The following is a 21,973-nucleotide window of genomic DNA, read 5'->3' on the forward strand; positions in this document are numbered from 1 at the left end:
AGAGGTGGCCAGAAGAAATGCAAACTCTCAAAGAGGTCAAGGGCATGGGATGGGGATCAGGTCAAGTTCCATTTAATCTCAAAGCACAGAGTGACTCGCAGTGGATTCTTGGGCCGCATTTGCTTAGCCTCATTTAGAATCTTAACCTTTCTGAGAGCTATTCCCTTGGTTTCCCAAAACTGAAGTTCAGTGTTTGTGTGTCTCCCTGCACCTTCCACTTCGAAATTCCTTTCTTTCTTTAAAACACTTTTTCTTTAGCATAAATATAGAGTGGAAACATATTAAATAACATAAAATTCTATGGCTTGAATAATGGTGTTTATTTTCTTTAAATACACTTAAATATGAAACATCAGATGGTAGTTCATTAAACTGGAAGACTATAAGCTGGACAGTAATCAGAAAGTCAGTACTGATCATACGAATCAAATTCTGCATAAGAAAGAATCAGAATAATTCACAAGAGTTGCGATTAGCAAAGGACTCAGAGACTACAGTTTTCCTCATCTGCTCTGAGTAATCAATCACATGGCACCTGCCATTCCATGACCAGCACACCTTTCTCATTCACCAAAAATCAAAAACAAAAACAAGACTAAACAAAAGGATTACATGGGTCCCCTCTTCTCCATTCCTTGGCGTGCAGAGGCATCTGCAGCTAGAAGACATCCATGAACCAGGGACTCCTTAGCTGTGAAGGGAAGGTTGGTCTGGATTCACTGTGGTGCTGTGTAAAATGAATTTTTTTTTAACACCTGGGAAAAAAACAGTGACAGCAACTTGGCAAAGCAGCATGCTGTTAAAAACGACAGGGATAGGGAACTTGGAACACTGAATCAAGGATTCTCTCGGCCGTGGGGCCCTTGGGCAGCCCTTTTCTCCTTTGGAAAGCGGCAATGCTTTGCACATGCTGTTTTGCCATTTGCACATGGTCTGGTATGAAAGGGGCATCTGTCCTCACAGCTGTTGCAAAAGAAAATAAAGATGAGAATTCAGAATCAATGACTGGATTCGAAAGAATAACTCTGTTCTGATTTGATTAAGTTTTCAGAGGCAGTTTTTCAGACATATATTTAAAATGTCAGTATAAAATCCTGCATGGTTATCCCACATGGATTCAAAATCTATTAAAGTGAATCAGTAACCTCCAAGTGTTCTATTCATGAATAAATTCCTTGCTATATAAATCCGATGATATTCCCTCCATTAAAGAAAAAAAACAAACATATATTGACATATACAATGAGAGACCGAACTAAAGAGGTTGATGATCTGAAACCTCCCCTTCCTAAAATATTATTATTAAGCAATATCCTAATAATTGCTTAAATTTTACCAACTTCATTGTTGTTTAAGAGCTCTAAACCCAGGCCAGGCGCAGTGGCTCACGCCTGTAATCCCAGCACTTTGGGAGGCCGAGGCAGGTGGATCATGAGGTCAGGAGATCGAGACCATCCTGGCCAACATAGTGAAACCCCGTCTCTACTGAAATACAAAAATTAGCTGGGCGTGGTGGCATGTGCCTGTAATCCCAGCTACTCAGGAGGCTGAGGCAGGAGAACCCCTTGAACCAGAGAGTTGGAGGTTGCCGTGAGCCCAGATTACGCCACTGCACTCCAGCCTGGAGACAGAGCGAGACTCTGTAAAAAACAAACAAACAAACAAACAAACAAACAAAAAACTCTAAACCCATAATAACAGGCAGGAGTTTCTTAATTTCATGATTAATCATCACTCTGTATACCCTTGCTTATTCCTTAGCTGCCAAACCTCTGTTCTATTATCCAAAAGGGACTTAGGCACTAAAGGGAAAAATTAGCTTACTAAAGAATCCCACCAAATTAAAATGGCATTTACATTAAATGTCATGAGTAAAGGCAAGACAACTCAAGGCATTTACCTGCAGGTGTCTGGGTGAAACAGCTTGTGCTTCTGGCAGCAGGTCTCCAGACTTTCTTTGCACTCAAAGCAACTGCAGTTTTTGGGGTGCTGGATTAGATCTTTGGGACATGGTGTTTTACAGACACACTCGCAACGATCTTCATCAAACGTCATGTGTGGTCCACAGAGAGCTGGTTCCTGGAGATGAGGGTGGTCTAAAGAGGAACAGAAACGTATTGGTCAGATAGTTGTAGCGTGGATAATTGGATCACCAAAGTTGATTGTATATTTTACGTCATCCGTGAGTAACTTGGATTCACCCAATCTCCTTCCTATAGATTTATACCCCTATAAATTTTTTTTTACAAGGTGAGGAAGATTAGCCTCTGATTTCACAATACAAACACAGGTTTGTGTGTTTTCTTAGGTTTGTGATTTTTAAAATATCATAAGCTGAATGTTTTTGATAAAATATTTTTAGAGATTTCTATGTTGATGACTTGTTTAAAATGCAAACTTCCACAACCAAGTATTAGTAATAAAATATAGGATGTCTAAGGGGTTATGAGTCTAGCTGTCTCCATTTTTTGGTGGAGATTAAAAGGAGAGACATACAAAATAATTGGTGTTGTAGAAATACACCTCAGACATTCCAGACCAGGGGTAGCAATAGTAATGCATGTTCTCACTGCAGATCATAACACTAGTATAAAAGATACAACAGCAACAATCAACTTTGATTCCACCAACATCTGCTGGAAGATACATTCAGGTAAAGGGGAGGGTCTGAGAAGTTTTTGACATACTCAGCTGACAGATATTTCTTCTAGAAGGTGTATAAAACAATTGAATAGCTACTACTTCAAATCCATTTCTGATTAACAAGTTGAAATTCATTGCAAAATAAATGGAAGAGACAGAAACTTTGGAAGAACTTGACTCTGTCCCTTTAGCATTCTTGAAGGTTTTGGAGGGACATACATGTTTAGTAGTTTTCTCCCCAAACCTGCTTCTCTCCCAGTTTGCCTCATTTAGGGAATGGTGACATTATTCTTGACTTGCCTGCTCTGGTAAGTCTGAGCATCATGTCCACTCAGTTCTGATTCTCTAAATTTGTTCTTTATTTTCCATCCCCCTGCCACTGCCACAATTCAGTCTGTACTTTGTGTTTCTTGTGTAGATGGCTGTCGCTCTGTCGCTCATCTTGCCACCACAAGCTTTATCCCTCCAACCTATTCTTCACATGATTAACAAATGCAAACCAAATCACTTCATTCCACTGCTTTGAATGCATTAAAAGTTTCCCTTCTCACAATAAAAACCAATTTTCCCACCAGGACATACAAGGCCCTCCATGAACTGGACCATAATAACCTCACAGACTCATCTTCTGTTTCTCGCTCTCATATATCCTGTGTGTTCCATTTACACCAAATGACAGCACTTTCTGTTGCCCTGATATTCCAGTGCCTCCCAGTCCCATACCTTTGGCCTTGTCTTTCCTTCTGCCATCCATTTTCCCTGACATCTTTCCCAATGTCTGCAGGTTTAGCTAAGTGTCCTTATCCTGTGCATATTTCCGTCCGATTCTTTCTTGCACCGATTACATTTGTCTGTTTACTTGTACGTTTCCCCCATTAAGTAAAATGTCCTGAAGGGGAAAGAGCAGGTCTCATTGTTCTGTTATAAAATAGGCACTCGATGGATGTTTGTTGGGTTTATCTGGTGTAATAAAAGGGTCCTGAAGCAGGCTTATGTATGGAGGTTCTGAGAATCTCATCCAGCATTCCAAGACATTGGGTTAAACCATATGTTCTTGCCAATATCTGACTTTAATGACATATCAAAATGACAATCTCATGTGGTTCAACTTTATAGTTTAAACTGTTCTCTAATGGATGATGTTTGAGAATGGGTGCTGGAAGGCTAAATCTGAGAAGTCCCCATTTTGAACTTTGTGAAGAGGAAAAATGTGAGCTTTGTAAGTCACACGCCAGAGAGGCAGATGTCGCTTTGGGGCAAGACAAGAATAACTTGTTAAAGGACAAAGAGGCTCTTTAAAAATTCTCAGTGATCACTAGGTGGCAGCAGAAGTTCACTAAGAATACTTCAGACAGGCCCAAGGCCGCTGTTGGACAGGGTGGTTTAGGGAAACACAATCCACAAGGTGTTTGCAGAACTTCAGCAGGCTGTTAGGCAGACGCTGTGCTCACGTCCTCATAGCCAAGTGAAAAGGAACAAAAACTGGATGCAAGAGAACTGGTGGTGAAACAGCAAGTAGCTGAGGGTGATATCCTGAAGTATTATGTATTGATTTCCATCCCTAGGGAGTTTGACGACATGTTCTGTTCTCAGCTTTGTTCCTTTTACCATTTTTATCAATAAACTGATAGAATTTTTCAAAATAAATTCTTGAAATTGTGGCTGTCTTCAAGAAGGAAGAGATATATTAAGTATTTTAAAATACAGAATTGGGACCTCCTCGATTTATTCTTTTTTTTTTTTTTTTTTTGGATTGTTTAACAATTTAGAGCAATGACCTGAATCTAACAAGATGCAATTAAATTAGACTTGGATTCACTAACCTAAATGTGCTCATCTGGGCAAGAGAAGTCATTGTAGAAAAGGCAGTTGGCTTAACAGTCACATGTATGGAAAAAAAGTATAGTGAGCAGTAAGCTCAGTAAATGCCATCAATTTGATGGGGCCACTGGAGAAAAGAATGTGAACTTGGTCCACATTGGGGACTTATGGGAGATGAGAATGAGAAACAATTGTGATCCAGTCCACCCTGCGCCTCTCACTTACCTCATTGCTACAACTTCCCAAAAGGTTTCCTGCCTCTTTCCCTGTCCCGAGTCAACGCATCCTCTTCTACACTGTTGCTGGTATGATTTTGTTAAAATTCTAATGGGTACTGTCACTCTCCTGCTTGAGCCAGTTGTGTGGTTTCCCTTTGTCCTTAGTATCACATCCAAGCTCCCACGCAAGAATTACAAGGTCCTTCTGCTTTGTCCCTGTGAGCCTGTCCAGTTTCTTCTCTCACATCTAACCAACCCCTTCCCCATTATGTCCCCACCCGTTATATCCCCACCATGCTGAACTTTTTCCAGTATATTCTTTCACCTCCAGCCCTGAGTGCTCAGATCCCCCTTGCTTAGAGTAGCACTTCTCTTCTTCCCTATTCCTCTTTCCACCCTCTACACACGTGTACTGGCTGAGTGCCTTCCCAAGAATTATCTCCAGCAGAAATCAGCTGCCTCACCTAAGGCTACATCCCCTCTCCAAGGCAGCCAATGAACGGTCTACAGGGTTCAGCCTCTTCACCTAGATTTGAGACTTACCTCCACAGGGGTTCCCAGCTTCAACTTCCCGTTGGCTTAGGCTGATGCCTCTTAGCAACAGCATTGTGGTCAGCTGCCTCTCTCTTTACTCTTTAATGCCTTGTGCCTGCCTACAAACCTCCTCCATATAAAACTGTCTCAGAGGCTTTGTGCCAGGAAATCCTCAGCTAGAGCCTTTAAGTTCTAAATATATTGCCCTTCCCACAGTAACTTTCTTTCTCTCTCTCTTTTCTTCTTTCTTTCTTTCTCTCTCTCTTTTTTTTTTTTTTTTTTTTTTTTTTTTGGAGGCACAGTCTCGCTCTGTCACCCAGGCCCGAGTGTGGTGGCATGATCTCGGCTCACTGCAACCTCTGCCTCCCAGGTTCAAGAGATTCTCATGCCTCAGCCTCCTAAGTAGTTGGGACTATAGGCGCACATCACCACGCCCAGCTGTTTTTGTTGTTGTTGTTGTTGTTGTTGTTGTTGTTTTTTAAGGAGTAGAGATGGGATTTTGCCATGCTGGCCAGGCTAGTTTTCAAACTCCCAACCTCAAGTGATCCTCCCGTCTCGGCCTCCCAAAGTGCTAGGATAACTGGCATGAGCCACCATTCCCGGCCAACCCCACAATAATTTTCTAAGACTATTAAAACATGAGTCACATGGAGAAAGAATTAGATTTGTTTTACATGGCTCTATAGGGTAAAACGTGAACTAATGAGTTGATGCTCTTGAGCTGGGCTGTCCAACAAGGTAGCTATGGGCCATATGTGACTATTGGGCATGAAATAGAGAGTCTAAATTGAGATGTGCTGTAAGTGTACAAACACACTGGATTTCAAAGACTTGGCACAAAGAATGTAGGCTAGCACATAAAGTTTTTTACATTGATTGCATGTTGAAATGATAGTATATTGGATAGATTGGATTAAATAAAATATATTAAGATAAATTTCACCTGTTTCTTTTTACCTTTTTAATATGAGTAATGTAAAATGTAAATTACATATATGACTCTTATTGTATTCCATTGGGCAGTCTGGTCTGTTCTAGAGAGAGATTTCAGTTCAGTATAACAACAGGAGTGTGTCCACCCCTTGGTGCTGCCCCATTGGATGGCGAGTCTCCAAATAACTAATGTATGTTCTGGTAGAGGATGGCTGAACACTTGGTGGGAAGGGTGTAAAGAACATTCAAGATCAGCATGGGCATTTAAACTACATAAATATTAAATTTCCTCACATGCTCTGGGTCAAGCTTTCGTGAAAACATTTAGAAGGAAGCTGAGAGGCAGAAGAATGGAGAGTAGGTTGCTATTTACAGTTTTTAGGACAGATTTCTTAGAGTTTAGCCCTTACTGTTCTTGCTTGTAGATTATAGTGTAAAACAAGCAAGGGTAAAACTGCATGACTACTTGTGATTTTTTTTTTTTTTTTTTTTTTTTTTTGGTGGAACCATGTGAAGCTCTCTGGAAAATACATTAAAATGCATTCATTTTCAAGCAAATGTTCATCACCCAAAGTCACAGAATTACGGATTATGAGCTATGACAATGGACTATATCTCATTTTGCTCCCAACTCCCCTTAGACCAATAGCCATATTTTGCTTTTGCTTTGCCTTAATTCCAGAAAAAGTTTTCTCTTATTCTCCATTTATTTTTTCAAATTACTGGCATGTTTTCATATGATGCAATTGATAGAAACCAAGTCCAAAATTACTTTATGTTCCTGTGAGACTTTCATACAAATAAATTAGTAAACTGCAGTTGACTAGTATTTAGTTCTGAAGCAGCTTTCATTCAAGTTTAACATCCCCTTTCAATTTCAATGCTTCAGGATGCTCCAGTAACTCTGGGCTTTTCTTTGAGATTAGAAAGCAGAGTGATGCATTGATGGACTTACTATATGATTATGGTACAGAGGGTTCTGGAATCTGACCACTTCTATCACTCTCAGCTGTGTGACCTTGAGGAAATTACTTGATATCTTGGTGTGTCCATTTTGTAATTGTAAAAAAGAAATAACAATAGCATATTATAGGGTTGTTGTGAGACTTAAATGGGCTAAAACATATAAAAGATTTACAACATTGCCTGGTCATACTAAGTACTCAATAATGTTCACTGCTATTGTTACTACTTTTATTATTACTGTTATTATTTTACTACTACTATCATTACCTTCTGTTCCAGCAAGTGGATTCTCCTCCTGTAAAACACATTTACATTTGTTGCTATCCCATAGCATGTCAATAGGACAGAGTTTCTTGGAATGGGAACAGCTAGGAAAAGAAAACGATGAACCAGATTTAAAAGCTTTCAAGCATAATCAAAACTTTGGAACATTAAATCAATTCCTGATAGAGAATAGTTAAGATTTTTAAAATTTATTTTTTGCTTTTTATTCTCAGTTTAGAGAAATAAGGTTTTGAGATCTATTGCACAGTATGGTAACTACAGTCAATAATAATAATGTATTGTATATTTCAAAATTGCTAAGAGTAAATTTCAAATGTTCTCATCACAAAATGATAAGGATGTGAAAAGAGTTAAGATTTTAAAGGAGCGGGCCGGACACGGTGGCTCACGCCTGTAATCCCAGCACTTTGGGAGGCCGAGGCGGGCAGATCACCTGAGGTCGGGAGTTTGAGACCAGCCTGACCAATATGGAGAAACCCCATCTCTACAATACAAAATTAGCCAGGCGTGGCGGTGCATGCCTGTAATCCCAGCTACTTGGAAGGCTGAGGCAGGAGAATTGCTTGAACCCGGGAGGCAGAGGTTGGAATGAGCCGAGATTACACCATTGCGCTCCAGCCTGGGCAACAAGAGTGAAACTCCGTCTCAAAAAAAAAAAAAAGATTTTAAAGGAGCTTAATTTGTATTTATGAACTGCATCTTACTAGATAGTGATTCTGTAATTATAAATATTCTATGTGGAAATGTTTAGAAACTAAACTGTAATTTTGGAAATTGTAATCTTCTTAAGAAGATGTATGTTAAAACTATGCAAATTATAGCTGTCAACAGTTTATTTACCAAAATTATATATGTTCTAACATACCTCCTAAGAATACCTCCTAAGATTATTTTCTTTTTTTTTTTTTTAGACGGAGTCTCACTCTGTCGCCCAGGCTGGAGTGCAGTGGCGCAATCTCCGCTCACTGCAAGCTCCGCCTCCCGGGTTCACGCCGCCATTCTCCTGCCTCAGCCTCCCGAGTAGCTGGGACTACAGGCGCCCGCCACCACGCCCGGCTAATTTTTTGTGTTTTTTAGTAGAGACGGGGTTTCACCGTGTTAGCCAGGATGGTCTCAATCTCCTGATCTCGTGATCCACCCGCCTCAGCCTCCCAAAGTGCTGGGATTACAGGCGTGAGCCACCGTGCCAGGCCCCTAAGATTGTTTTCTTTAAAATAAAGACAAAAGCATTGGCCAGGATAACAGGAACATCTTGAGAATAAATGTTGCTTTTCTACAAGTTTTCTTTTCTGCTGGAGAGAGGCGGAGGTGTCTTCTTGGCTCAATGTTAACTAATCACCAGCTTACTCTTTTACTTGCCACTGCCGCAATACATTTATTGCTTTACTTTTGCAAAATCTAAGTACCTAACTAATGATCTTTTCATTCAGTTACCCTTTACTTGTTTCTTTATATTAAATCTTTTTTTTTCTTCAAATAAGTGATCCTTACCTTTGCTTTCGTCGTTTGTCTTATAAACAATTACAAAATTAATCTCAAGAGAATTTCAAAGCCAAATTAATTTTAAGTCATTTTAATTTAAAAACAAGGGTTTTTCATTTGGTAATCTTAAGGGGAAAGATTAGAAAGCTGCAAAACTCACGTGCTGTTAGTTTTGTCACTTCCCAATGACCCCAGGAATCTTCTTTTTTTTCTCTCATTTCAGGATGTAAATATACAAACAGCCTGAAATAAGTTTTATTTAATGCTTGTTCTGGAACAAGGATACATGTGCTAAATTTGAGGTTAAAGTGGTTTTACACCTGCATTAGACTATGCATATTAAGAACAAATGTGTCTGTGAGTAGACATGACGAGCTCATACCACTGAGCGTTTTGGTCCTACCACAATATATATCTAATATCTAATAAAAATATGTATTTGCCAGTTATTACCAGTAGATTCAGGTTAGAAGCTAAAATATGAATAATTTGAAGATAAATTGGTAACTCTATATTAATGAAATATCCTCTACACACAGTTTTGGCAAGGCAAAAACAAACATAATCCAGTACAAAAAAAAAGTGCTTACCGATCTTCTTCAGGGACCTGGATGGATCTTCTGATAATTGAGTATGGATGGCGCGGGACTGTTGGCAAGCACTTACAACCTGTATGATTGGCAACTTTAACAGGCACTAATTCAGGTACTGATGTCAAAGGCACTGATATCTCAAAGAGCTACAGCAGAGAAAGATAAACACAATGTATTTTTCTAATTTTATATATTACTTTTTAAATTGTTCTAGTTTGAATTTTTGCCTTTGTCATTTATGGCAATGACTTTAGCCGAGTTGTCCATTAAGAATGGAACTAAACAGGCTCATCTAACATTATGAAGTGTTTAAGTTTGGTCAAATCTCTTAACTTTTTGATCATTGATACCCTTGTAAAATGGTACTGTTAATCCCTACTCCTGCTTTACATTTGAGTGTTAATCATAAGGATTAAATGAGATTAAAGCTATGCAGTTTCTTTAGGATTTTATTAGAATAGGTTATTATTCAAACTATTTACTTATCCCTTCTCATACCATTTCTATTGAAGAAATATAGTTTCCTATCTCTTGACTTTGTATTTGGCCATGTCACTTTCTTTGGCTAGTGAGATGTTAGCAGACACAACAGAAGTACAAATTTGAACTGTGCATGTTTTATGGGGCTTGTTTTCTCAAACTTATGCTGTAGCCACGAAAAGAACGTAATCTGGCAGGCTTGCTGGTCCAAGCGATGGGAAACATAGAAGTTGACTTGGACTCACATTGCAGCTTAGAGTCAAGCCCCGCTGAACCCACCCTAAACTAACTGAACCTCAGATATGTAAGTGAGAATAAATCATTGTTGTTTGGAACCACTGAGTTTTAGTGTGTTTGTTATGCAGCATTGTGTATTAATAGCTGATACAAGATCATCATGCCCAAACAAATAATTATAGCTAACATGTATGTCATTCTTTCTACGCTTTCTGTAGGCCAGGCCCTGTTGTAAGTGCTTTCATGTTACCTCATTTACCCCTTATAACAGCATTATAGGGTGGGTTTTTATTATTCCCATCTTACAGGTGAAGAAACAGACGTACAGAGAGGTGATACAACTTTCTTGAGTGGTTCTATGATGTGTGGATGAGTTTGAAGTTGATTTTAATGTATTGTCCATTCAATCATCATTCCATGTAGTCCTTACTACATAGAATATTCATTTGTTCACTTTGTTTCTAAGAGGTGGTTTGCCAAATAGTCCATAACTTTGGGGCGAGAGATAGTTTTTGTTTTGTTTTGTTTTGTTTTGAGACGGAGTCCCGCTCTGTTGCCCAGGCTGGAGTGCAATGGCATGATCTCAGCTCACTGCAAGCTCCGCCTGCTGGGTTCATGCCATTCTCCTGCCTCAGCCTTCCAAGTAGCTGGGACTACAGGCGCCCGCCACCACGCCTGGCTAATTTTTTTTATTTTTATTTTTTAGTAGAGACGGGGTTTCACCGTGTTAGCCAGGATGGTCTTGATCTCCTGACCCTGTGATCCGCCCGCCTCAGCCTCCCAAAGTGCTGGGATTACAGGCGTGAGCCACCGCACCCGGCCGAGAGATAGTTTTTTAAAAACTACTATTAACATGTTCAAAAATTCATATTTGGAAGAAAACCTGCTGTACACTTACACTTTAGTGCATTCTATGAAATTAATCATTTGTTGAGTACAGCAGTCAAAATGAAGTACTCAACTATCTATTAAGTGGAAGCAATCCATTAAGGCTGTGTTTATTCTGACCTCTCAATATGTAATGGAACTTCCATGAGTCTAAGTGAGAGTGTTTTTGTAGTGTTTACTTTGCATAAACTTCATCTTCTTGCACAATTTTTTGGCTGTGCTCTAGGGAATCACATGATCATGAACTAAACCCTCTTACGTTATGCAAGCTTTGTTTCTACTAAGAATTGATGCTTAGCCCTACTTGGGTCATTTTTTTTTCTAATTGTCAAATAGTAGAGGTTAAAATTTGCACAAGCTCCAAGATTCTCTAAAAGAATTTAGAAAAAGAAACTCTCCAGTTTAAAGGATATTTTAGAGGGTGGAGGAACAAAATTAAGGATAAGTAAATCTATTAACAAAACAAATCAGCATTAAGAAAATTACCTAACATGGTTATGTTCAGTGCATGTAATTTTCGTGTACTACCTCTTTTTGCAATTAAAAGGAGAATAAATCATATAGCCAAACTGACAATTAAATAAGTATATCAACATTCAAGGAATTTGCAACAGATACCAAAAAGAATGCAGTTTGATGCACAGTTTTTAAATATTGCTTTCCCAAGTGTGTTACTACTGCTCTCATATGCGACATTTATTAAAAACATGGTAACCAGAGAAAGGAAAACTTACCTAAGCAAAGGGAGTTTTATAAGATGAAGAGGGCTGAATTATTTCTTTCATGGGGACTGCAGAATTATTTCCAAATGTCTTTTGTGCTAGGTATTCTCTCTTTGCCCCTCCAGAGACACCATCCTCTCTCCTTCCTTCCCCATCAGGCTCTGTGCCCCAGGACGCTGCCCTCCATGGGCTACATCTATAAACCCTCTTGCCCCTCCCAGCCCCTGCCCCAACTCCCTGCCAGGCCAAGAGTTGACAGTGGCCAGTCCAGCAGCCCTCTTCTCCGCTTTCCCTCTGGGTTCCCGTAACTGCTCCCTCCTCTTGTCTCCTCAGTCTAAGGGTGGGGAAGTCTCCCCCTTTTTGCTAGCTTCAGGTGCTTCACTGTCCCATCCCTCTTTCCCCAATTCTGCCCACAACCTTCATTAAACTTTTTTTTGAGCAACACAGAACCTGACGGATACACAAGACAGCACAGCTATCTTCATTCCTTTTAACATCCTATCCTAGTAACTTCCATATGGTTTTCTGAGTCTTGACATTATAGCAACAGAGAGACAATAACTGATAATAGTTCAGGCTCTGGCCTCCCACAGACCTGGGTTTGAATCCCAGCTCTGCTATTTATCAGCCATGTAACCTTGGATAAGTAAGTTACCTCTCTGAGCCCCAGTTTCCTCATCTATAAAGGAGGACAAAATACCCTCTTGGCTTGTTTCAAAGATTAAATGTGATTATGCACACAGAGCATTTAGTACAGTGTTTGGCAACAAGGTTGTTGTAGCGATCGACGCTATTATAATCAGGGCTTTAGAGATAGCAGGCTTGCCGATGTCCTCATACCTGTTTGGAAATGTATGAGGTGCTGGTGTTCATACAGATGAGGCTCTCTTCATTGCAACAGCCACCACATCGGAACACGTTCACACAAGGGGGCTTGAAGAATGTGTTGGTACTCTTCCCCAGCTCACTGGCCACCTCCACGCATGTTTCTCTAGGGCTGCACTGAGTTCTTTGCCATTCTTCATCTATAACTGCAGAGAGAAAGCTCACTGGGGCTAGCAGATGGAATGGCCCTGATGTGCCAACGTGTGCCAGGGTTACGCTGAGCATAGTCATTTTCACATTTCTACTGCTTGTTTCTTTTACTAGATGGATATTTTTTGTCAGTCCTTTAACCAAGATTGTTTGCAGAGAAGTTACAATAATCTCTGTGCTCTTTCCCATTTATACCATACCTTTGTAGAATATAAGTATTTTATTTCCCTTTGAGGTATAACACCATGTCCTGTACATAATTACACTGGATACATCTGGAGAAGCTGGCTAATAGGGAAGTAAATAGAAGCATGTAAAGAAATAACATGTAAATATTATTTATCAAGCAATTTACTAGATACAGCTGGATAGCATTTTTTCTACTTAAAGCCAGGTGTAGGTAGGTTTTAGCATCATCAAAAATATGTTTCTGTTGGTTGCTTAGGTAACTACAGTAGGATTTAAACTTGGCAAATGCATAAATGGAAATTGAAGTGAAACTAATCCTTCCTCAAATCAGAGTTTTCTCATTTGCAAGTGCCCGATACTGATATTTATATAAATGATGAAATAAGCCTGTTCGTATTAATGGAATGAGCAATCCTTTGGCCATAGTTAATTTGAAAGTAACAAGAAAAAAGAAACAAGCCTATGGGAATAAAAAAAATTATATACTTTCTTATAAAACAGTACTTGCTTTTCTCTCATATTTTATTTTTTAAATTCAACTTTGACCCTTTGGTACTTAATACTGCATAGCCTTTCTACAGGTGTTTTGGGGGAAAGATTCAATTTTATGATAAAGACAACACAAAGACTTCCTTGTAGCTTGCCATGGAACTGTAGAGTTTATTTATTATATGTGGGGGTGTGGTGCTGGTGAAAATCTCTTGTGGTAGGCAGCTTTGAAACTAACCCCCAGTGGTCCCCATCTCCTGATAGTCATGCCCTTGTGTAAATCTCTTCTCCTTGTGTGTGAGCTGGACCTAGTAACTTGCTTCTTATGAAGAGAATACAGCAAAAGTGATGGGATACCACTTCCATGATGAAGTTAAAAAAGATTGCAGTCTTGTTTCTACTTATTGCAAGTTTTCTTCTTTCTTATTCTGTCTCACTTTCTCACACACACACTCTTTCTCTCCTTCTCCACTTGCAGGCTTTTTTTTTTTTTTTTTTAACTTATTTTACTTTAAGTTCTGGGATACATGTGCAGAACGTGCAGGTTTGTCACATAGGTGTACATGTGCCATGGTGGTTTGCTGCACCTATCAACCTGTCATCTAGGTTTTAAGCCCCGCGTGCATTAGGTATTTGTCCTAATGTTCTCCTTCCCTTTGTCCCCCACCCCCCAACAAGCCCTCGTTTGTGATGTTCCCCTCCTTGTGTACATCTGTTCTCATTGTTCAACTCCCACTTATGAGTGAGAACATGCGGTGTTTGGTTTTCTGTTCTTGTGTTAGTTTGCCGCCATGTTAGAAAGGTCCACATGACAAGGAACTTGGGGCAGCCTCTGGCCAATAGCCAGCGAGGAACGAAGACCCTCAGTCCAACAGCCTGCGAGGAATTGAGTCCTGCAAACAACATCTGACTGAACTTGAAAGCAGTGCCCGAAGATGCCTGCAGCCCAGGCCAATATCTTGACTGCAGCCTCCAGAGACATCTGAAGCAGAGAAACTGATCTAGGCCATGTCAGCATTTCTGGCCCACAGAAACTGAGATAAATATTGTTTTAAGTAGCTAAGTTTTGTGGTAATGTGTTATGCAACAATAGACAAACTGTCCTTTATTTTTACTGCATTTTCAAGAACTCTCCTGAGATTATTCTGAGTTCCCATATATGGGAATAGAAGGGATAGAGAAGACCTCTGCTTGAAGTATACCGATACAATATTACCATTTGAGATGTGACCCTAGTCCCTAAATTATTCCCTTATAACATCTTCTCCATATCCTTTCTCCTTTTTCATCCCTTAATACCAATATTTTTCCTATGTTGCTTCTTCAATCACCGAAAACATAATGTGGGTTGTCTGGAGCACTGCATTATACTACACAGTTTACCTAAACTTTGGGGTTTTTTCCTCATAATAAAACATTCTATCCTAAGAAACTTTTTTCTTTTTTTGAGACAGAGTCTTGCTGTGTCGCCAGGCTGGAGTGCAGTGGTGTGATCTCGGCTTACTGCAACCTCCACCTCCTGGGTTCAAGCGATTTTCCTGCCTCAGCCTCCCAAGTAGCTGTGATTAGAGGCATGCACCACCATGCCCAGCTAATTTTTGTATTTTCAGTAGAGACGGGGTTTCACCATGTTGGCCAGGCTGGTCTTGATCTCTTAACCTTGTGATCCGCCCACCTTGGCCGCCCAAAGTGCTGGGATTACAGGTGTGAGCCACTGTGCCCAGCCCCTAAGAAACCTTTTTAAAAATTTCTGATTATTAATATTTATATAAAAAGCCTGAATGCTGCACGTGAGGGATAAATTACTCAATTATTATTATGGTTATTATTTAATTCACTACAATTAATCATGAATCCTTGAAAAAACAAGAAACCAACCTGTGAAAATATTCCCAATTTAAAATTCTACTTAAATGTTGCTTTCCATTTGCTTTTTCTCTTTTTATAAAACTAAGTTTTGAAATTGGAGTGGTAAGCTTTTAATCAAAATCATATGCAATTATGACCAACATCACTGATTAAAGGCTTCATAACTCTACTATTCTTTACTACTTCCCAGCAGGACTGCTCTGCCTCAGGAAATTACCTTGAAATCCACAAGGGAGACTTGATAACAAATTCTAATTGGTGTAACATGCCGATTTCATTATTCACTGCTTCTAACTTAGTAAATAACTTTAGATGATCCCCTATGAAATTAGGAGATAAATTCATAGGGTTTGCAAATTCTGTGATATTTTAATGGTTTTTTCCTTAGAAAATGTCAATGTCATTGACTTTTTTTTTTTTTTTTTTCTTTTGAGACGGAGTCTCGCTCTGTCGCCCAGGCTGGAGTGCAGTGGCCGGATCTCAGCTCACTGCAAGCTCCGCCTCCCGAGTTCACGCCATTCTCCTGTCTCAGCCTCCCGAGTAGCTGGGACTACAGGCGCCCGCCACATCGCCGGGCTAGTTTTTTGTATTTTTTAGTAGAGACGGGGTTTCACCGTGTTAGCCAGGATGGTCTCGATCTCCTGACCTCGTGATCCACCCGTCTCGGCCTCCCAAAGTGCTGGGATTACAGGCTTGAGCCACCTCGCTCGGCCGTCATTGACTTTTTTTTAGATCACCTAGTCTTGGTTTTATGGTAACATTCATCTTCATGAAATAGCTCCAGGCTCACCTCAGGCCTTCAGTCAGGTAATCTGGTTAAGGCCTTTGACCTCTAGATGAGGTGCCAACCCTTTGTTCTCATGAAGGCTATGTTAATTCACCACATAGAAACATCTAGAGCTTCAAATTCCTGTCTGAAGTGAGCTCAAGGCTATGGTTCCCACCATGTCAACTCACTTAGACACACAGTCATACACATGAACACAAAGAATCCTTTTCACACTTATGCCCAAGGTGCTACCAAAGAATATTTCCCCATCTATGCACAGCTTTCCCCACCGCCAACAAGAGGTCTGTGCAACCCCAACATCTTTTTACAAATGGGAAAAAACAAATACGATTTTAGGTAGAAAGAAAAAAATAGTTTTGGCCTAGTGGTTAATTTGAATTATGCTATATATATAATCAGTTACCAGGTAATCATGTTAATCAAATCTAGAATGCTAGATCAGCAATGCTGTAGCAGCTTCTTTTGTTGTTTTGACATGTCATCAAAAAATTAAATGCCTAATCAGAAACCACAGAACTTTACTTGACAAGCATTTTTTATTCATTATGGCACAGTACCTACACACACTGGTTTCCTTCCTTCCTTCCTTCCTTCCTTCCTTCCTTCCTTCCTTCCTTCCTTCCTTCCTTTTATTTGAGACAGAGTTTCACTCTTGTTGCTCAGGCTGGAGTGCAATGGCTCAAACTCAGCTCACTGCAACCTCTGCCTCCCGGGTTCAAGCAATTCTCCTGCCTCAGCCTCCCAAGTAGTTGGGATTACAGGCATGCACCGCCATGCCTGGCTAATTTTGTATTTTTAGTAGAGACAGGTTTTCACCATGTTGGTCAGCCTGGTCTCGAACTCCTGACTTCAGGTGATCCACCCACCTCGACCTCCCAAAGTGCTGGGATTACAGGTGTCATCCACCACGCCCGGCCTGATTTTCTTTTAAAGAATCTTCATACCTTACTAGGGAACAATCATTAACCTTATTTCAAATTATGTTATTTTCTAGTCTGGAGCTTTGATCATTTTGTCTTGAGAATTTTCTCCCTTCGTTATTCTCCTAGCAATACCAGTACCCAATATTACAACTCAGTGTCCAACTTTTACTTTTCACTTTATTAAAAATCACACAACACACAAACAAATGGAAGAACATACCATGCTCATGGATAGGAAGAATCAATATCGTGAAAATGGCCATACTGCCCAAGGTAATTTATAGATTCAATGCCATCCCCATCAAGCTACCAATGAGTTTCTTCACAGAATTGGAAAAAACTGCTTTAAAGTTCATATGGAACCAAAAAAGAGCTCGCATCTCCAAGACAATCCTAAGTCAAAAGAACAAAGCTGGAGGCATCACGCTACCTGACTTCAAACTATACTACAAGGCTACAGTAACCAAAACAGCATGGTACTGGTACCAAAACAGAGATATAGACCAATGGAACAGAACAGAGTCCTCAGAAATAATACCACACATCTACAGCCATCTGATCTTTGACAAACCTGAGAGAAACAAGAAATGGGGAAAGGATTCCCTATTTAATAAATGGCGCTGGGAAAATTGGCTAGCCATAAGTAGAAAGCTGAAACTGGATCCTTTCCTTACTCCTTATACGAAAATTAATTCAAGATGGATTAGAGACTTAAATGTTAGACCTAATACCATAAAAATCCTAGAGGAAAACCTAGGTAGTACCATTCAGGACATAGGCATGGGCAAAGACTTCATGTCTAAAACACCAAAAGCAACGGCAGCAAAAGCCAAAATGGACAAATGGGATCTAATTAAACTAAAGAGCTTCTGCATAGCAAAAGAAACTACCATCAGAGTGAACAGGCAACCTACGGAATGGGAGAAAATTTTTGCAATCTACTCATCTGACAAAGGGCTAATATCCAGAACCTACAAAGAACTCAAACAAATTTACAAGAAAAAAACAAACAACCCCATCAAAAAGTGGGCAAAGGATATGAACAGACATTTCTCAAAAGAAGACATTCATACAGCCAACAGACACATGAAAAAATGCTCATCATCACTGGCCATCAGAGAAATGCAAATCAAAACCACAATGAGATACCATCTCACACCAGTTAGAATGGCGATCATTAAAAAGTCAGGAAACAACAGGTGCTGGAGAGGATGTGGAGAAATAGGAACACTTTTACACTGTTGGTGGGATTGTAAACTAGTTCAACCATTATGGAAAACAGTATGGCGATTCCTCAAGGATCTAGAACTAGATGTACCATATGACCCAGCCATCCCATTACTGGGTATATACCCAAAGGATTATAAATCATGCTGCTATAAAGACACATGCACACGTATGTTTATTGCGGCACTATTCACAATAGCAAAGACTTGGAATCAACCCAAATGTCCATCAGTGACAGATTGGATTAAGAAAATGTGGCACATATACACCATGGAATACTATGCAGCCATAAAAAAGGATGAGTTTGTGTCCTTTGTAGGGACATGGATGCAGCTGGAAACCATCATTCTTAGCAAACTATCACAAGAACAGAAAACCAAACACTGCATGTTCTCACTCATAGGTGGGAACTGAACAATGAGATCACTTGGACTCAGGAAGGGGAACATCACACACTGGGGCCTATCATGGGGAGGGGGGAGGGGGGAGGGATTGCATTGGGAGTTATACCTGATGTAAATGACGAGTTGATGGGTGCTGATGAGTTGATAGGTGCAGCACACCAACATGGCACAAGTATACATATGTAACAAACCTGCACGTTATGCACATGTACCCTAGAACTTGAAGTATAATAATAATAAATTAAAAAAAAATCACACAACTTTGCAGAAATAAAAAACAAAAAGCTATATCTAATCTATTGGTTCGGGGGTGGTGGTTTTCTTGAGACAGGATCTTGCTCTGTTGCCCAGGCTGGAGTGTAGTAGCATGATCATGGCTCACTGTAGCCTCGACATCCTGGGCTCAGCAGATCCTCCCACCTCAGCCTCCCAAGTAACTGGGAATATAGGCGCATACCACAATGCTCAGCTATTTTTTTCTGTTTTTTTTTTGTAGAGATGGGGTCTCGTCATGTTGCCCAGGCTGGTCTCAAACTCCTGGGCTCAAGCAATCTGCTTTCCTTGGCCTCCCAAAGTGCTGGGATTACAGGCATGAGCCACCATGCCTGGCCATTTTTGGTTTTTATCTATGTATGTATGGCAGTAGAATACTCCTTGTGGATGAATCCCCAGGTTTTATTTTCTATGTAAACCTTATGATTTTTTTTTCTATTGAGAACAATAGTCTTCCTGGGTTTTCTTTGCCCCCACATCCTTGAGTTAAATTTGTTTTTATATTTTGAAATGTTCTTTTGTGTTTTTTATCTCAAAATCATATTGCATATATTTCTCTGTGAAGTAAATATTAAAAAATCAAGATTCTGCACTAACACTGAAGTTATGAAATCAAAGACTGACTTTCATTCTCCCTCTGACACGTGTCTGCCCTACGCAGAGTTTTGGAGAAAGTAAGTGTATTTGTCACTATCTGATAAAGAGAAAGAACTTGTCTCCACATCCACACACCTACCTTTTAGTGTTTCAATGTCATAGAAAGTTGCCGCAAACCTAGTGGACCGATGGGATGCTGAGCGAGAGTCCATGCTGGTAAAACTTTTGAGCCTCAGCCTGCATCTCCACAACTTCCAGTCCTCAGAGTGAGTAATTCGAAGGAGTTCCTCCAAACTAGAAGCAGCCCTGATCTGCTGTTCAGATCGTTCTAATGTGGACTGAGATGACCGCTTAAAAAAACAAAAATACCAGTTTAAAAACAAATTACTAAATTTTAAATTTGTCATAATAATCTTCATTGCTGACACTTAGAAGCGTAAATACATCTGTAAATTAATTAGAGATACTATTGAAATATATGCCAGTGCCTAGGAAAAAGGATATCTTCTAGTATTGTTGATTCACATTCTGCTCATTTTTGATTGAATCAAAGGATTTACTTATTTCTCCTGGGTTCTCAGAACACTTACAAAGAAAACTGTAGTGTATCGAATGGTGGGCCTCAAATTGATATGTCCACATCCTAACCCACAGAACCTGTGAACATTACCTTAATTTGGAAAAAGGATCTGTATAGATGTAATGAAGTTAAGGATCTTAAAATGAGATCCTCCTGGATTATCTATGTGGACCCTAAATACTGTACAATGACAAGTGTCCTTATAAGAGACGGAAGAGAAGACAGGGACACAGAGGAAGGCCAATTGAAGACGGAGGCAGAGACTGGAGTGATGCAGTCACAAGTGGGGGATTGCCTAGAGCCATCAGAAGCTGGATGAAGCAAGAAAAGACTCTCTCCAAGAGTGTTTGGAGGGCGTGCAGCCTTGCTGACCCTTCCATTTTGGAATTCTAGACTCCGGAGCTGTGAGAAAATAAATTTCTGTTATTTTAAGCCACCAAGTTTGTGATAATTAGTTACGGCAGCCATAGGAAATGAATAGATGTTTATCATATTATTTTTGTGACAGTAGCTAATGACAGTTGATTTCATCTCTGTTATTTGTTTGAGAAATTGATCTACAAAGTCCTGGGTAACCTGCCTACAGTCACAAAATAAAGATATCAAGCCCCTGATAACCTGAATTTTCTTACTTCTAACCCTCTTTCTTTATTTTCTTTTAAAACCTACTATTTCAAAAACACAATCTTTTTCTGACAAAATACTTTTCTGGGGTTTTACACTCTAGAAGTATAAGAGTTTAATACTCTTATAGAACTATAAAATACTCTTCTAGAGTTTGATTTCCATACAGTTGCATGAACTGTATTGGTGGATACAGTGCAACTGTATTGGCGGATACAGTGCAACTGTATTGGATGGGTTTGTAAGAAAAAAAAGACTTGGTAGATAAAAAATTTTCAGTATGTAGCCTCTTGTTCAAAACTGGGGGCTTAGTTATATAAATAATGATATATGCATACAACAAATTCTATGTGATCATTAAAACAAAGGATGTAGAGGTATATTGGGACAGAACGAACTGAGATCCTTCCTGGAATGTGCTGGAGAAATGATAAGGTGATCTGTCTATGGCTAGGGCCTCAGATTCTCTCTTGCTGACCCTGTAGTTACTAGATGTTTGTTTTGCTGGGAGGTTGGAGTATGCAGGCTGAGGCCATTTGTAGAGCTGGGATGAGGGAGGAGGCAAAGGACCAGTGCTGAGAGAGGAGGGTGGAAGGGAGAGGTGAATGTTAGCTGCCTGCTGCAGGGTGAGGAACAGTGGGGGAAAACAAAGATGAGCAAAAGGGGCTGTTAAAAAGCTTTGCATTGGGTCGTGTGATGTACACCCTCCTCCACTGAGCCTCAAAAGCTGTAGTTAAAATCTACATCATGCATTAGCATTTTAGGAGTAGACTTTTTTTTTAGACATGCTAGTGGACACTGAGAGTTGTCCAAAAGTAGGTACTCAGAAGAGCAAGTGTAGTCCGAGTCATGTGTGATTCAGCTATGATATAACCTCTTTTAAAATTACTTATGTATTTTTACTTAGGTACTTATGTACATCATATATACATACTTATATGGATATATGAAGAACATCTGGTGACATATACATGAAAACGTAAACAATGGTTATTCTTTCTTTCTTTATTTTCGAGACCGAGTCTGGCCCTGTCATCCAGGCTGCAGTGCAGTGGCACCATCTCTGCTCACTGCAACCTCAGCCTCCTAGGTTCAAGCGATTCTCCTTCCTCAGCCTCCTGAGTAGCTGGGACTACAGGAGCGTGCCACCATGCCCGGCTAATTTTTGTAC

General features: G+C 39.9%; 1 protein-coding gene across 2 annotated transcripts in view; it reads right to left on the reverse strand.

Moving 5' to 3' along the window:
- Positions 1-299: 299 nt before the first annotated feature.
- The window catches only part of VEGFD (vascular endothelial growth factor D), a 41,622-nt gene continuing 19,948 nt past the window's right edge, over positions 300-21,973 (reverse strand). The window contains exons 2-7 of one of the 2 annotated variants that reach the window (XM_050777658.1): positions 19,738-19,948; positions 12,643-12,827; positions 9,473-9,621; positions 7,383-7,483; positions 1,901-2,096; positions 300-963 (exon numbers count right to left, since the gene is read on the reverse strand). In XM_050777658.1, the coding sequence (XP_050633615.1) occupies positions 837-963; positions 1,901-2,096; positions 7,383-7,483; positions 9,473-9,621; positions 12,643-12,827; positions 19,738-19,948 (969 nt within the window). In that variant the 3' untranslated portion in view covers positions 300-836. Of the gene's footprint in view, positions 964-1,900; positions 2,097-7,382; positions 7,484-9,472; positions 9,622-12,642; positions 12,834-19,737; positions 19,949-21,973 lie in introns of both variants that reach the window. The other variant, XM_050777656.1, reaches the window with a different exon arrangement.

Source organism: Macaca thibetana, chromosome X (assembly GCF_024542745.1).
Source record: "Macaca thibetana thibetana isolate TM-01 chromosome X, ASM2454274v1, whole genome shotgun sequence".
Classification (NCBI taxonomy): Eukaryota; Metazoa; Chordata; class Mammalia; order Primates; family Cercopithecidae; genus Macaca; species Macaca thibetana.